The sequence below is a fragment of the Cygnus atratus genome, chromosome 9 (genome assembly GCF_013377495.2).
Source record: "Cygnus atratus isolate AKBS03 ecotype Queensland, Australia chromosome 9, CAtr_DNAZoo_HiC_assembly, whole genome shotgun sequence".
Classification (NCBI taxonomy): Eukaryota; Metazoa; Chordata; class Aves; order Anseriformes; family Anatidae; genus Cygnus; species Cygnus atratus.
In genome coordinates, this window is record NC_066370.1 from 11592784 (window position 1) to 11606427 (window position 13644).

The 13644-nt window shown below is 57.9% G+C and overlaps 1 protein-coding gene across 3 annotated transcripts; it reads right to left on the reverse strand.

Moving 5' to 3' along the window:
- Window positions 1–435: 435 nt before the first annotated feature.
- ILKAP (ILK associated serine/threonine phosphatase) lies at window positions 436–10328 on the reverse strand. 3 transcript variants are annotated; one of them, XM_035545084.2, is made up of 12 exons: window positions 10223–10328; window positions 9974–10039; window positions 9826–9882; window positions 8753–8872; window positions 7780–7906; window positions 7117–7223; window positions 6533–6626; window positions 4690–4777; window positions 4290–4411; window positions 2399–2518; window positions 977–1058; window positions 436–725 (listed from the first exon to the last, which is right to left on the reverse strand). In XM_035545084.2, the coding sequence occupies exons 1-12, from the start codon at window positions 10266–10268 to the stop codon at window positions 585–587; spliced, it is 1170 nt and encodes a 389-aa protein (XP_035400977.1). In that variant the 5' UTR covers window positions 10269–10328; the 3' UTR covers window positions 436–584. The 3 variants fall into 3 exon arrangements, with proteins under 3 accessions (XP_035400977.1, XP_035400978.1, XP_050568573.1); XM_035545085.2 differs by lacking the exon at window positions 9826–9882; XM_050712616.1 differs by lacking the exons at window positions 9826–9882; window positions 9974–10039 and having other exon boundaries at window positions 10223–10297.
- Window positions 10329–13644: the final 3316 nt, after the last annotated feature.

Here is a 13644-nt window from a genome sequence, read left to right on the forward strand (position 1 = left end):
AAACCTCCAACACGGCTTTCTGCAAGCAGAGGGAAGGCACACTGCTGCTGCTGCTCTGCAAGCAATGCTTGGTTCACTCAGCTGGGTGCAACCTCACAGCCCATCGCCAGTACCAAAGATTTCCTTCCCAGCACCAGGAGCACAGCCAACACCTGGTCACGAACAGGCAGCTGGGGAATCTGACCAGATCTCCCACCAAGCCCTAAACACTCAGAACTCTCCCTGGGCCTCACACAAAGCTCAAGGAAACAACAAACCTGCACCATTTGAATGGGAGCCGACTGTGCACAAAGATGCCTGCTCTCGCCAGCACCTCCACCACTCAGATTTATTTGGTTTCTCAGGACATCTGGGGGAACGAGGGGTGACAGGACACAAGGTTCCCCCACAGCTCGATCCACTACAGCAGCCACTCAGAAAACACTGCTAGCCAAGTGAACTAAAACTATTAGAAAAAAAACTTTATTTACACTGAGGAGCACCCAGCAGGAGCCTCCCTCCCCCAGCCACGCACGCACCCACGCCAACTTCTCCCATCTTTACATCTGCCACAAGCTGGGGGCCCTGCTGCTGCCCCTCGTCGTTCAGTGCTCTATCCGGACCACCATGACCGTAACGTTGTCTGCTGACCCTCGCTGCACCGCCTTGTTGGCCAGTCTGTTACAGGCAGCTTCGTATCTGGCATCTGCTTCCAGCTTCCCTTCTCTCGCCTGGATGTTCTTATCCTGTCGGGACAATGAAAAGACAATGCCGAGTGCTCCCAGCGAAGTGCATCACCCCAGCACGTGGTTATTTCTGAGCACAGAAAGGCAAAACAAAGAAGGACAACCTCCAGTACAGGGAGCAGCCCCTGGCAGAAGTACGTTTCTGCACCGCTCGCTCATTGTTCAGCTAATTAGCCTGGAGGGAGCAAGTCACATACTATTTCATGCCTCCTGCGCTGAGTAACCCAGCCCCCAAGCTGCCTTCTCCTCACCTCCAGGCAGGATACGATGAAGTTCACAGCTTCTTCTGGCGTAAAGACTTTAAAGAGGCCATCACATGCTATCAGGATGAACCTGGAAATCAAATAAAGACGGGTTTCAAATAAAGTCGGGTTAGAGGCTGAAGCTTTGACTCCCCAGCTAAAGCAAACTCCCTCCATGCAATTTTATGCGTACCCATGCTTCAATCCAAAGGGACAACGCCATAAAGCTCATCTGAAAATCCCTCAGAGGCACCACGAGTCCCCCGGTGCTCTGACACTCACCATTCACAGAGCTGAGTACGTGCTAACGAGTTAGAAAAGCCATGTCAGACCTAGATCAGCACACCCTGGAGGACATACGGACACCACACACTTAAGCAAGACCACACACTGTGTCTCTGCGACCTGCTGGAAAGCTCCATCACTTTTCTAGGTACAGCTTTCAGTCCCTTTCATTCACAACTTTTCCCTGCTAGGTGGCTAGTGCATGGAAATAGAGGAACACAGCCAGCTGAATACTTTAAGCGTGTCCCTTTAAAAACCGGTGCTCCTGTGGTAAGCAACAATTTAATTAGAAATACTCCAAAAAAAAAAAAAAAAAGTGAGCAGCTTAGTTCAGGCAAGAGGCGTAACTGTGACAGGAAAGTCCTGCCAAGGCCCCAGAGGTGGAGAGCTGCCTCCGAGCTCCCCACCGGAGGGTGAGGGAAACATCTCGCTGTGCACTCCCTGCCTGCACGGGGATCTGCGTTAACCAGGAGCTGCAGCTGGAGTCACCAGACGAGGAAACCTACAGCCAGTCCCCAAGAGCAGCACAAGTCTCTGAAGGCACTTTCAGAGCCTAATGCTCAGAATATCCTTAGAAATATTTCAGTGGATCTCTTGCTACAAAACTCTGATCCCACAGGGTTACCCGGTCACCTCTGGGAGCATTCATGGTTGTACCGACCCGAATGCAATTTATCATCGCCGTTTGTTGGGAAAAGCATCTCAAAACTTCAGAAGTCAGAGCTAAATATAATGGTATGTGTGGGCACCACAGCTGCTAGAAACACATCAGAGATCCAAGGACTGGATCCAGGATCCAAGCACAGAGATCCGAGGATTCCAGCTTTAACCAGCTGCCTGAACACTGGCACGTGAGGTTATTCAGGGCACAAAGGCAGGCTGAGGCCTGCGTGTGTTATCACCGCTGTGAGCCCTATTTCTGCATCAGGAGCTTTCACAGCGCCTCGGCAGAACGTAGCAGCAGCATTACCCCCACGTACTGGTGTGGAATGGGAGCAGAGGGACACGAGCAGCGAGAGCAGCTTTTACTTGGGGGCGATCAGTCCGGGGTGCCTCAGCCCTGGCAGCAAAGCACAGGGCGTGCAGCTCGGGCCTCTGCTGAGCAGAGCCAGGGCACGGCAACCCCCCCGCGCGGGCACGGCGTACCTGTCATTGTGCATGAGCTGGCAGCGTTTGATGTCTGGCACAGAGATAACACCGCAGCGTTTGTACTGGCCATCCCCGATGGAGCGGGAAACCTCCAGCACTCCGAGGACTCTGCCGTCCCTGGACAAGGAAAGAAAACATCAGTCCCCCCCGAAGCGTGCACGTCTGCCTGACGGGGCACTCTCCCCCACCAGGCGTTCAGCTGCCTCATACAAATCCCACCCCAGCGAGGTCACACCTTTCCTTCCAAGTCTCCATCTCTTTCTGCGCACTTCCCGGTCCTTTACACAAATAAACGGAGGAGGAAAGGAAGAAATGAAGTCAGGAGAACTCGAAGCTGTTTTCTTCCTCCCTGCCCTAACTGCTCAGCCTAGCAAACCAGCTAAGCAAGAGCGATGTGAGCTCCTAGAATTCAGACTGTTTTTTTAGCAGGGTACCAAGTACACCACATTTCAATGTGAGCTCAGAACAGCAACAGGCAAGACCAGGACCGAGCTGGCAGCCCCTCCTGTGTTCTGCCTGTCAGGACCCCAGCCCCTGTAGGTTGGCTCAGCTGCTGGCAGTTCAAAGGAGCAAGAACTACAGCAGCTTCTCCTTGGTCTTCACTAAAAAACCTCATCACAGCAGCCAGTCCTGTGAAATCCGCATTACAAACCTTAGGAAGCAGCCTTGAGTGTTAAACCTCTCTAATTAACAGAGTGCTGCCCCCACAGAAACAGCTTCCCACACTCCACCTTCCGATGACTGAGCATCTTCTCCCCTGAGAAGATGATTTCTGTGCACTCTAGCAAGATGTGGCTATAGTCCAGCCAGCCCTGCCCCAGATAAAAGCAAGAGTGAGACACGTCACAGAAGAGATCCGATGCTCACGCGCCTTGCTACTGATCTCTTAGGTCCAAAATACTGAAGCACGATGATTTTATAACGATTTTAACTCTACCAGTGGAGAGACTCCCAGGCAGCTGGGGAGCTGTTCCTCCAGTTCTGAGGAGAGCTAACGGACTGGCCCATCTCCTGCCTGCGTGCAGAGATGGATCAGTGCTGAGCAGAAGCAGCAGCACGTGCTCTGCAGAGACAAAAGGAACGAGGCCCTCCAGACGTTGCAGTGAGACAGGACTGAGCTCACTGCACTCTGCCTCTGCAGGTGCTGAACAGGCCCCGAGACACCTCACCCGCGCCCAGCCCTCTCTGGCACAGATGTCACTAAATCAAGACACAGCCTTCAAAGGGAGAGAACACCATCAGCAAGCCAAACACCGCCGCTGTGCTTAGCACCAGCCACACACCCCTACGTGCACAGCCGTGTTACGATAATCCCATCACAGCTCCAAAATTTCCCTTCTGCTCCGCACAGCCTCACTGCGGCAGCTAACCCCCAGCGGAGCCACACCAGCTGCGGGCTGTGCACCCAGCCCATGAAGGCAACCGAGTGGGGAAGGCACTGCCACGAGGCCAGGCACCGAGCGATCTTGTGCTTTCTCAAACCCTCTCACAGGACAGGGAGAGCTGATACTGCAAGTAGGAAATGAATTCTGCTCAGTGGCACAGCGTGCAGCAAGTGCAACTTACAAATCAAGTCTAATGCTGTTTAGCTTAAGTTTAAGAGCATCCGTGCTGGTATTACGCCGGCAGGGTTTCAAACAGGTTCCTGCCTTTGCAGCACAGCACCCCGCCACTGTCTTAAGCCCCTGGGAAATCAGCACCCATCAGCCATCTCAAACTACTGACTCCTTAAGGCACCTCAGAGATCACTGTGCTGCCTGCAAGCAGCAAGGGATTCCCTCTGGGCTGTCACTAGCAGGCAGCCATGCGGAGACCCAGCAGCTCCGTTCTCAGGCCTGAAGTTGGACCAGGAGTTGGATTTGCTCGCTCATCACCTTTAGGCACTCACCTGACATTTCCCCCAGCTTTCTGTATCCGCATGCGCTCCTCGTACTGGGTGGGGTTGTGTTCCTTGCTAAGGCTTAAGGCCGTGTGCTTCTGACTCTCTTCATTGTACCGACACAGGATCGCCTGTGCTGACGAAAGACCCGCGTGAGTAAACAACAACAGAACTGCAGGAAGAGCTTCCTGGGAGAGAGCTGTAAGTCTCTGCACCCCAAAATGAAAGACAGCTTTAACATAGAAAGGTAGCTGTCATCTTTCCAGCGTGGAGTACGTACGGATTGCAGTGTTTCCCCTGTATCACTTGCCCGCCAACAATAAGGAAGGCAACAGATGTCGCCCTGCAGCACTAGCGAGGCTTGCAGAGGAACTGAGACGCCAGCAGTGGGCTTCTCCGTTCCGCTTACCCGGCTGTCCCCCAGGTTGGCGATGTAGAGAATGTTGTCGACAGCTAGGACACAAGTCGCTGTGGAGCCATCCTTCCACGCTGGCTTCCTGAAGGGAGCAACAAGATTACTAAGGGGGAAAACAGCTTTTGAGAATTTGGTGACAAAATACTCCTGGGGACCAAAGGAAGAAGTGCCGCGCAGGGACACTCGGCAGCCAGCAGCTCGGGAAACCGCAGGTGGTGAAGAGCAGGCTGGTTAAGGACGGAGGAGCTACGCAGACCACCACCTTCTGAATGCATCCCCACACCACCCCTTCCTCACGCTCAACTGCCAACAAAGCTCATCTTTGGCTGCAGCAGGCTCAGCACCGACACAAGCCCAGAAGCTGCAGCGCTGTGAGCAGGTGAGAATCCCCATCGCCTCCTGAGAAGGCTCCTTCTTTGCAGCGAAGAGACAGAACAGCCAGGGCCCAGCCAAGTCGCCTTCCTTTCTGCCTTTATTTCCCTCCCTTTTCTCACAGCACACTCCCTGCTCAATCCAGCCCTCGCCCCAGAGGTGCCATCGGTCGCTCCCCACGTTCCACGTGCCGTAGTTCAGCTTGCATCTCTAGAGCTCCAGGTGAGCTGAGAAGCGTTTCTTAGATTACAGCTGCCACACCAGCCCTTCCCATAATGACACCCAGCTAAGGCACCGTTCTGTATTGCGACTAGCTTTGAGAGGTTCCTAGACATATTTTGTCCAGTTTCTCCTGATTTGGAAGGTGCAGATGGCACGAATTGTAGGTGTTCAGCAACACAGCTGTTGCCACGCAGAAATCCTTTGCAGCAGCTTTGTCATGTGTCTGACCAAACAGGCTGGTTTGGGAATTGACACCGTTGTAACAGACTCAAAGGAGCTTTTTCCATCTGCCTGGCCAAACTTTTTTAAAAAAAATCCAATTAGGCTTAAGAAACAGAGCCAGTTTTTAATTTATTGAAAATTGAATCAGAATGAGATGCACCAACAGCCTTTCCAGATGTGTTAGAGGTGCCGCTATGAAACAGATGAAAAGTTTAAAGGACTGGTGACAAAGTGATTTTATTTCAAGCACAATCTGTATCTTCCTTAGTCATAAACCACGGTTAATGTGTCAGTCCAGCAGAGACAGAGAAGGTAAGGGGGGTTACACTCAAAACCCAGCTGGCAGATAGCAAATACTTTCTATGGGATAAATGCCAGCCTGCACTTCTCAACTTTGTTTTAGAAATAGTTAGTTAGAAACCAGCTTAAGATGAGGGACGTTTTCTCATCAAATCATCCGTCCTCAAAAAGAGGTGGAAAAAAAAAAAAGCAAGATTTAATCTTAAATTGAGAGAAAGAAATCTTTCAACACAGGGCATTAAAAACAAGCAGATTCCAGCCTGGTGAGCACATACTACCAGGAAAAGTGCCTCTGCAAGCTGCTGTGTGCACCTTCCTTTAACGTTCTGCTCTACAAACCCCCTTTCATGTTGTCAATACAGAGACCCCAGCTCATGCAGGACAGGATGCGTCACTTCAGCAACACGCTGTCTTTACAAAGAAGGCGAACAGGATGCTCTGGTACGGACAGAGGTGGGTTCTCGGGTCATGGGTTGGTTCCTTCCTTTGCCATTAACATGTATTTTAGCCTACGGGGTCCCACAGACCTCTTGCTGCAGAGGAAGCCTAGCGTGTGCTGTGACGTAGCTCGAGCAGGCACTCAGCTGGCAGTCACAGCTCAGCTTCACGGCGCTTCCCCGAAGCAGAGCCACGACTCGAGGCTTCCTCTGACCCGCTCAGAGCCGAGGCCTGCGAGCCACAAGCTAAGGAACACAAACGCACGGGAAGCACTCGCACTTACTGGCTGGATGCCTGCTTTAGAAACTCTTCGTCTGTATGTTTGAAGGTGTCCAGAAGGCATCTCTTCACTGTCTTCTCCACGCTGACCACCTCACCTGCCAGACAGGGAAAACAGCAACTGAAGTCCTGCTAAAACACACCCGACACCCACCTCTCCCCTCACCCAGCAGGCAGTTTGGCAACGCAGCGCACAGATCTGCGCAGAGCAGCTGGAGCACACGGCAGGCTCACGCTACAAAAAGTCTGACTGGGAACACGTACGGAGAATTAATGGCGCACCCCTCTCCCCTGGGCGGGTATTTTTACTCTTCCTTTTCTCACAAAGCAGCGCTGCCAAGCCTGGCAACAGCACATCTTGTGCTTGCTTAGTGGTTTGCTCTTGGCTGCTCGCACCCTCGTGCCAAAACGGCTTCCAGCCCTCCTCCCCAGGAGACAGCGCGGTCTCTGTGCACACAAGTCAACTTGGAATGAGGAATGGAAACTGCAGAGCTATACCCCGACGAATCCATTTGCTTAAGCAGCAGCCAGAGTTTCACAGCACAAAAGGTGACTGTCGTCCCAGAGCCCTTGTTCCAGCCCTCTCACCTTTCGGAAACTTCTTGATGAGGTTGAGGTGCAGGTTCTGTGCCGCAAATTTTGAGGCTCGGACTCCCCCGTGGCCATCAAAAACAGCGAAGTACGAGACGCGCGTGCTGTGAGGGAGCAAGCGGCAGCAGAAACGGGCTGAGAAGGGCTCTTAGCCAGAAGGTGGGACTGAATTGATACTGATATTTAATTCACTAAGAGATTTTAACTTTTCAGATGAGAGAACATCTGTTGTGTCCTCTTCAAGCATTCTCCATTGCCACAGTTGGGGTTTTCACACGCTGTAAAAATCCCCAAGGCAACAACTGCCGTGCCTACAATCAAACTGAGGGTCCTGAAACATCCGCACTTCATTTGGGTAACAGAAGCTCGATATCCAGAGTTCTTACAAACTCAGTGACTGAGTTCCCTGAGCATCAGAGGTATTTACACATCATCGAGTCCCCTGACTCACCCAGGAACACGGCTAACGATCTGACCCCGCTCTCCCAATAACGGGCCCAAGACGTACAACACGAAGCAGGCTGTACTCAGGAGCACCAGCTGCTCCAAACAAAAGATCGCGCGGCAGGCTTCGCGGAGGCAAGCTGGAGCTCCTTCACCCCCACGACGGCTGCCACCTGCAGCTCCGTCCCCTGGCCTCGGCGGGCAGAGCTCACTTACATTTGGGAGGGCAGCGGCTGACACTCCTCCGTGATATCGTTCAGGATGACGTGGGCGTCCTGCATGTCTTCCCTTTCACCTTTCCTCTCCGCCACGTAACCCTTCAGTCCGAGGATGCCCACTGACTCTACGGAGGGACAAAGCAGACACAAACAGATCAAACTCCCTCATCGCCTCGGCTCAAACCAACAGATCGGCGATCGCTCTTCAGCTCTCACAAGCATCCCCAAGCACAGCTGTCGGCCCTGCAACAGTACAGCTGGCACCTCCTGCCGAACAGGGTGGATTTTGTAACGTGAGTTTAAGTGCTCCCAAGCTCAGCAGCTTGCCCCCGTTTTGGGGGGCAGCTGTACCCAAGCAGTACTGCTGGGCGTCGGAGGGTGCTCCTATCAAACGGAGGGGAGCACGCGGCACCACTGAAACCGCCGGTGAAACAAAGCACAGCTTTAAAGAGGGAGGCTAGGGAAGGAATGCAAAGTCTGCTGTTTCCAGAACGTGCCATTTCCCTTTCACTGAGCACATCTTTTTCCCCAAAGCTGAACATAACACGTGGGCACCTGCACTGAAGTCAAACGCGTTATATGCCGAGGCAAGTTTCTCTCTCTCTGGCTTTCTTAGCAGCCACTCGGGAGAGATCTGGGGATCTGGAAAAAACAGCTGCTGTGGCTCAAGCCTTCCAGAGGCTTCATACCCAGTCCCCCTGCTGGCAGCACAGGCCTTTCTCCTGGGGATGCCAAGGCACGCCGCCTGCCCAGCTTCTGCCACTCCGTTAGGACTGGAAGGGAGGCCCAGGTGAGGGAGGCAGCGTGCCAGGGAGCTTGAGGGGCTCCCCCGACAGCAGCTTGCTCCCCCCCCACGAGAGGCTGCAAGTGCAAGCAGACTGAAGAGCCAAAGCTCAGCTTCGGTCTGGACTTACTCAGCCCAACGACAAAAGCACAAATCGAGTACATTTGTTTTCAAACTGTCTGAAAACCTTTACAAACTTTCTTTTCCACAAGTTCTTCCCTGCCATTCTTCTCTTCCTCCTCCAAGGACTTCCTCTTCTCCCCTTTCACCTGGCTCCCTGCTGAGACCTGCTCGGCAGCGCTGGAGGCTGAAACAGAAGAAAAGCACAGGGAGCTGAAGACTTCCAGCTCGATTTTACTTACCGAGTTCAGCACATCCTTCTACACTGAAGCACTCCTCTCAGGAGCACGGACTTGCGCGCTCCCACAGCATGAGGTGAGCGGAGTTACAACCGTTTTGACCAACCGACCACAGAGGTGAGCACACGCCAGGCAGCGCGCAGCAGCACCTAACCTGGCACGCGCTGCGCTGGGCTCCCCGCATTGTGCCACCCTCCCCCAGGTACGGTACAGCCCCGGCTGGCCGGCAGGCTGTTGATTCTCCCCACCGAGCCTTCAACTTCCTGAGCGACTAACTGCAGTAGCGTTCCAGATCGGAGCACTGCTCGCTTTTAACTATTACTATTTGTTTCTATAAATCGTAGCCACAGCAACGCAAGGAAGCACGTTCTGTTACTCTGAAGGTGCGCCACGGATTTGTCACGGGTTTCAGGAGGCAGGTTACAAATTAAAGCTACCAACTGTCGGAGGATTCCCAGGGCACCAGAACCCCAGCCTTTTCCCTCCAGGGGCTCGTTCCCACGCGGTGCAGCTCTTGGTTTATCTGGCCTCCTCCCAGGTGCTAGCAGAACGCCTCCCCTGCCCGAGGCCCGGCCCTGCAGGAGCTCACGGGCGGGGAGGAGGAGGCAGGTTGCGCCTGCGGAGGAAAAGCAGCGAGGGCCAGGGGCCGGCGCTGCCCCCACGCTCGGCGAGCGCACGGCGCTCCCCAGGCGGCGAGCTTCCAGCCGCGGGCGATGGGGGCCCACCCGGCAGAGCCAGCGCCCCGGGCGGCAGGCCCGTGCGGATCCGTCCCGGGCTGCGGCCCCGCTTTGGGCGAGGCGGGCACACGGCCGGGACGGGCCCCGGGTTACGGCCCCGCTCCCGGCCCCACGCCGGGGCCCTGCGGTGGGAAGCACCGCGGCGAGGCGAAGCCCCCGCTTACCCGGGTCGCCGCTGCCGGCCGGCGGGAGGTCGTCGAAGAGCAGCGAGCCCCCCGCGCCTGCGGGGCGACACGGAACCGGGCTCAGCGCCGCACAGGGGCGCGGGGACCGGGGACGGGGAAGGGGGGCGGGGGGGGGGCACGGCCCTACCTGCCTCGGCGCTGCCGGCCGGCGGGAGGTCGTCGAAGAGCCGCGGCCCGCCCGGGGCCTCCTTCCCTGCAAGGCACCGCCAGGGGCTCGGCACGGCCCGCCGCCGCCTCGCGGGGACGGCCTGCCAGGCCTCAGCCGGGCCCCGGTGCACCCCCCCCCCCCGGTCCCCCGGTCCCCCGGTCCCCCGGTCCTCCCCCCCTCCCCCCCCAGGCCCCTCCCGGCCCCCACCCCCCCCCCCCCGCCCCTCACCCCCCGCCGCCCCGCCGGGCTCGGGCAGGTCCCCGAACAGGTCCATCCGCTGCCGCCGCCGCCGCCGCGCCCCCGCCCCTGCCAATCACCCCCGCGGGGCGGGGCCAGAGCCGCCCGCCGCCCAATGGGCTGCGGCGGCGAGGCCGGAAGCCCGCCCCCGCGCGCGGCTCGGCGGGGAGCGGAACTCTTCCCCTCCGCCGCCCCGCTCCGCGCTGCCGAGGGGGCGGGGCCGAGGCGCAGCGCCCCCTGGCGGCGCCCTGAGGGAGCGGCGGCCGCTGCGGGCCCGCGGAGCGCCCCCCCCCCCCCCCCCCCCAGGAACGGCGGTCCCGTGAGGGTCGGTCCCCCCGGCACCGCAACGACGGATCGATCCCCTCAGCCCCCCAATAAGGGATCCCTCCCCCTGAGCCCCAGTAAAGGATCAGTCCCCCCAACCCCATAAGGGATCGCTCCCCCCAATAAAGGATCCCTCCCCCTGACCCCCACAGTAAGGGATCGCTCCCCCTGACCTCCCATAATGGGTCACTCCCCCCAACCCCATAACAGACTGCTCCCCACAATAAAGGATTGCTCCCCCGACCCCACAATCTTAGAATCATAGAATATCCCAAGTTGGAAGGGACCCACAAGGATCATCGAGCCCAGCTCCTGGCTCCACACAGGTCTACCCAAAATTTTAGACCATGCGACTAAGTGCACAGTCCAAACGCTTCTTAGACTCCAACAGGCTCGGTGCCGTGACTACTTCCCTGGGGAGCCTCTTCCAGTGCGCGACCACCCTCTCAGTGAAGAACCTCTTCCTGATGTCCAGCCTGAGCCTCCCCTGCCTCAGCTTGACACCATTCGCGTGGGTCCTGTCACTGGTCACTAAGGAGAATAGATCGGCGCCTTCCCCTCCGCTCCCCCTCGTGAGGAAGCTGTAGACCGCGATGAGGTCTCCCCTCAGCCTCCTCTTTTCCAGGCTGAACAGGCCAAGTGACCTCAGCCGCTCCTCATACGTCTTCCCCTCTAGGCCCTTCACCATCCTTGTAGCCCTCCTCTGGACACCCTCCAACAGTTTAATGTCCTTTTTGTACTGCGCTGCCCAGAACTGCACACAGTGCTCAAGGTGAGGCCGCACCAGCGCAGAGCAGAGCGGGACAATCACCTCCCTCGATCGACTGGCAATGCCGTGCTTGATGCACCCCAGGGTACGGTTGGCCCTCCTGGCTGCCAGGGCACACTGCGGGCTCATATTCAACTTGCTGTCAACCACAACCCCCAGATCCCTCTCTGCGGGGCTGCTCTCCAGCGTCTCGTTGCCCAGTCTGTATGCATAGCCAGGGTTTCCCCCTCCCAGGTGCAGGACCCAGCACTTGCCTTTGTTAAACTTCATGCGGTTGGTGATCGCCCAGCTCTCCAACCTGTCCAGATCTCTCTGCAAGGCCTTTCCACCCTCAGCAGAGTCTACAACTCCTCCAGGTTTGGTGTCGTCGGCAAATTTGCTCAAAACACCTTCTAGTCCTACATCCAAATCGTTTATAAAAACATTGAAGAGGACCGGCCCTACAATAAAGGATTGCTCCCCTTAATCCCTCAATAAAGGATCACCCCTCCTGACACCCCAGTAAAGCTTCACTCCCCCTGACACCCCAATAAAGGATCGCTCCCTGGCACCCCAGTAAAGGATCGCTCCTCCCAACCCCTCAATAAAGGATACCTCCCCCTGACCCCACAGTAAGGGATCGTTCCCCCCGTCCCCGTAACAGATCACTCCCCAGCCCCCCAGTGAAGGATGCTCAGGCGGCTGCGTCAATGCCACATTTATTTCAGAACCGAACAAGCCTGGCGCACACGGGCGGCCGGGACCCGAAGCTCCAACACGGGGGTGTGGGGGCATGGGGTGGGGGCACAGGACGGGGGCCAGGGCCAGGACACGGCTCCCGTCCCATGGGGGCCTGGGGCTGGGGGGCGGAGGCCGCCTCACACCTCGGGCCTTGCTGGGAGGAGGGCGGCACTCCGGGCCCCGCCGCGTGCTCTGCAGGTTGGCTGGCCTCAGGCACGCCGCGGGGGGACCGGGACCGCGGCCCCACAGGGCCCCCGGCCCCGTGTCTGGTCGCTGGCAGACACCGGGCCCGTCCCCGTGGGGAGGGCTCCGCCGGGAGCTGCCTTCACCCCGGAGGAGCCTCCTCCTCCTCCTCCTTGCCCCCTGGGCAGGAGTTTTGCCAAAATCCAGGACGAGGAAAACGGTCAAACGGGGAGCTTCTGCCCGAGGGCACGAGGGACTGGCCGCCCCCCAAGCACGGCTGTCCCCGTCCCCAGCCGCCCCCGTCCTCCGTGTCCTCGCCAGCTTACAAAGGAGCAAACGGCATGGAGGGACGGCCTCGGCCCCGACACACACAAGGGACAGCGTGGGGACGCGCGGTGGGGCCGAGGCTCGGCCGTGCTGTGCAAATTAAGGTCGGCTGTGAATGCGTGACGGCAAAGCGGGGCCCGGCGGGGGCCCGGGGATGTGTGGGGGAAGACGCCTGCCTTCCTGCCCGGAGCTGCGTGGGCTGCCCGCGGGAAACCCTGAACTGAAGCACCCCCGCTTGGTGAAACGACCAACAAATGGAGACGGAGCGAGGAGGGACGCCGAGCAGGGGTGGCGGCGGCCGGGTGCTCTGCTGGGGAGGAGGAGGCCGCCGTCAGCGGCGGAGCCACCTCTGTCTTGGGGAGCCCCCCGCCAGCACGGCTCTTGTGCTGCAGCAGATGGAGTCATCTACGGAGGCGGGGGGAGGAAGGTGAGATTGCACTTCTGGAACAGGGGGGAGAGGGCTACGAAAACGTCAGCTACAAAAGTGAGAAGCCCCGGCCCCTCTCATCCCCAGCGAACCCAGCCCAGTGCCCCACGCTGGTCTCTGCGCTGCCCGCTCCTCTGCCTCAGCCCCGCTCTTCCTGCAGGAGGGGACAGCAGAGCCCTTGGGGGCGAGGGCAGCGAGGGGCCCCGTGGCTGGGCTGGCTGCTCCCAACCCCAGTTCCCGGGGGTCTTTCTCGCACGGTTTTGAGAGCAGCCAGCCCGCCCGCCGTGCTCCCCGGCTGCCTGGCAGGAGGCCCCAGGGAGGGGGCAGCAGCACGGCCGGCCAACGTGGGCTGAATTTCAGGCCCGGGGCAGAAGAAGGAGCCAAAACACTTGTCCTCAGCACACGCCCACACTGACACACAACCGTCCCACTGGGCTGCTTGGGGGAGGTTGGCTTGTCCTTGTGGACGTGGGAGCCCTGGCCACCGAAATTGGCATGCGTCCCCCTCCAGAGGTAGATGGGGCAGGGAGGAATTGCCTCGCTTGGGAAGACGTGGTGCCTTGGCCGGTCACCGCTCCTGGGAAAAGTAGTTTAAGCACTGGGGGGGGCAAAGCGGAGGGTCAGGGGAAGGACGATGGGCGAGGGCGAGCACACTGCAGTCAC

Excerpts from the sequence above, each read along its gene's own strand:
- ILKAP (XM_035545084.2), bottom strand. The coding sequence starts at position 10,268 with ATGGACCTGTTCGGGGACCTGCCCGAGCCCGGCGGGGCGGCGGGGG. Across the intron at positions 9,883-9,973 it reads GGCCGGCAGCGCCGAGGCAG|GCGCGGGGGGCTCGCTGCTC; the intron begins GTAGGGCCGTGC and ends GTCGCCCCGCAG. Across the intron at positions 2,519-4,289 it reads AAAGCTGGGGGAAATGTCAG|GGACGGCAGAGTCCTCGGAG; the intron begins GTGAGTGCCTAA and ends TTCCTTGTCCAG.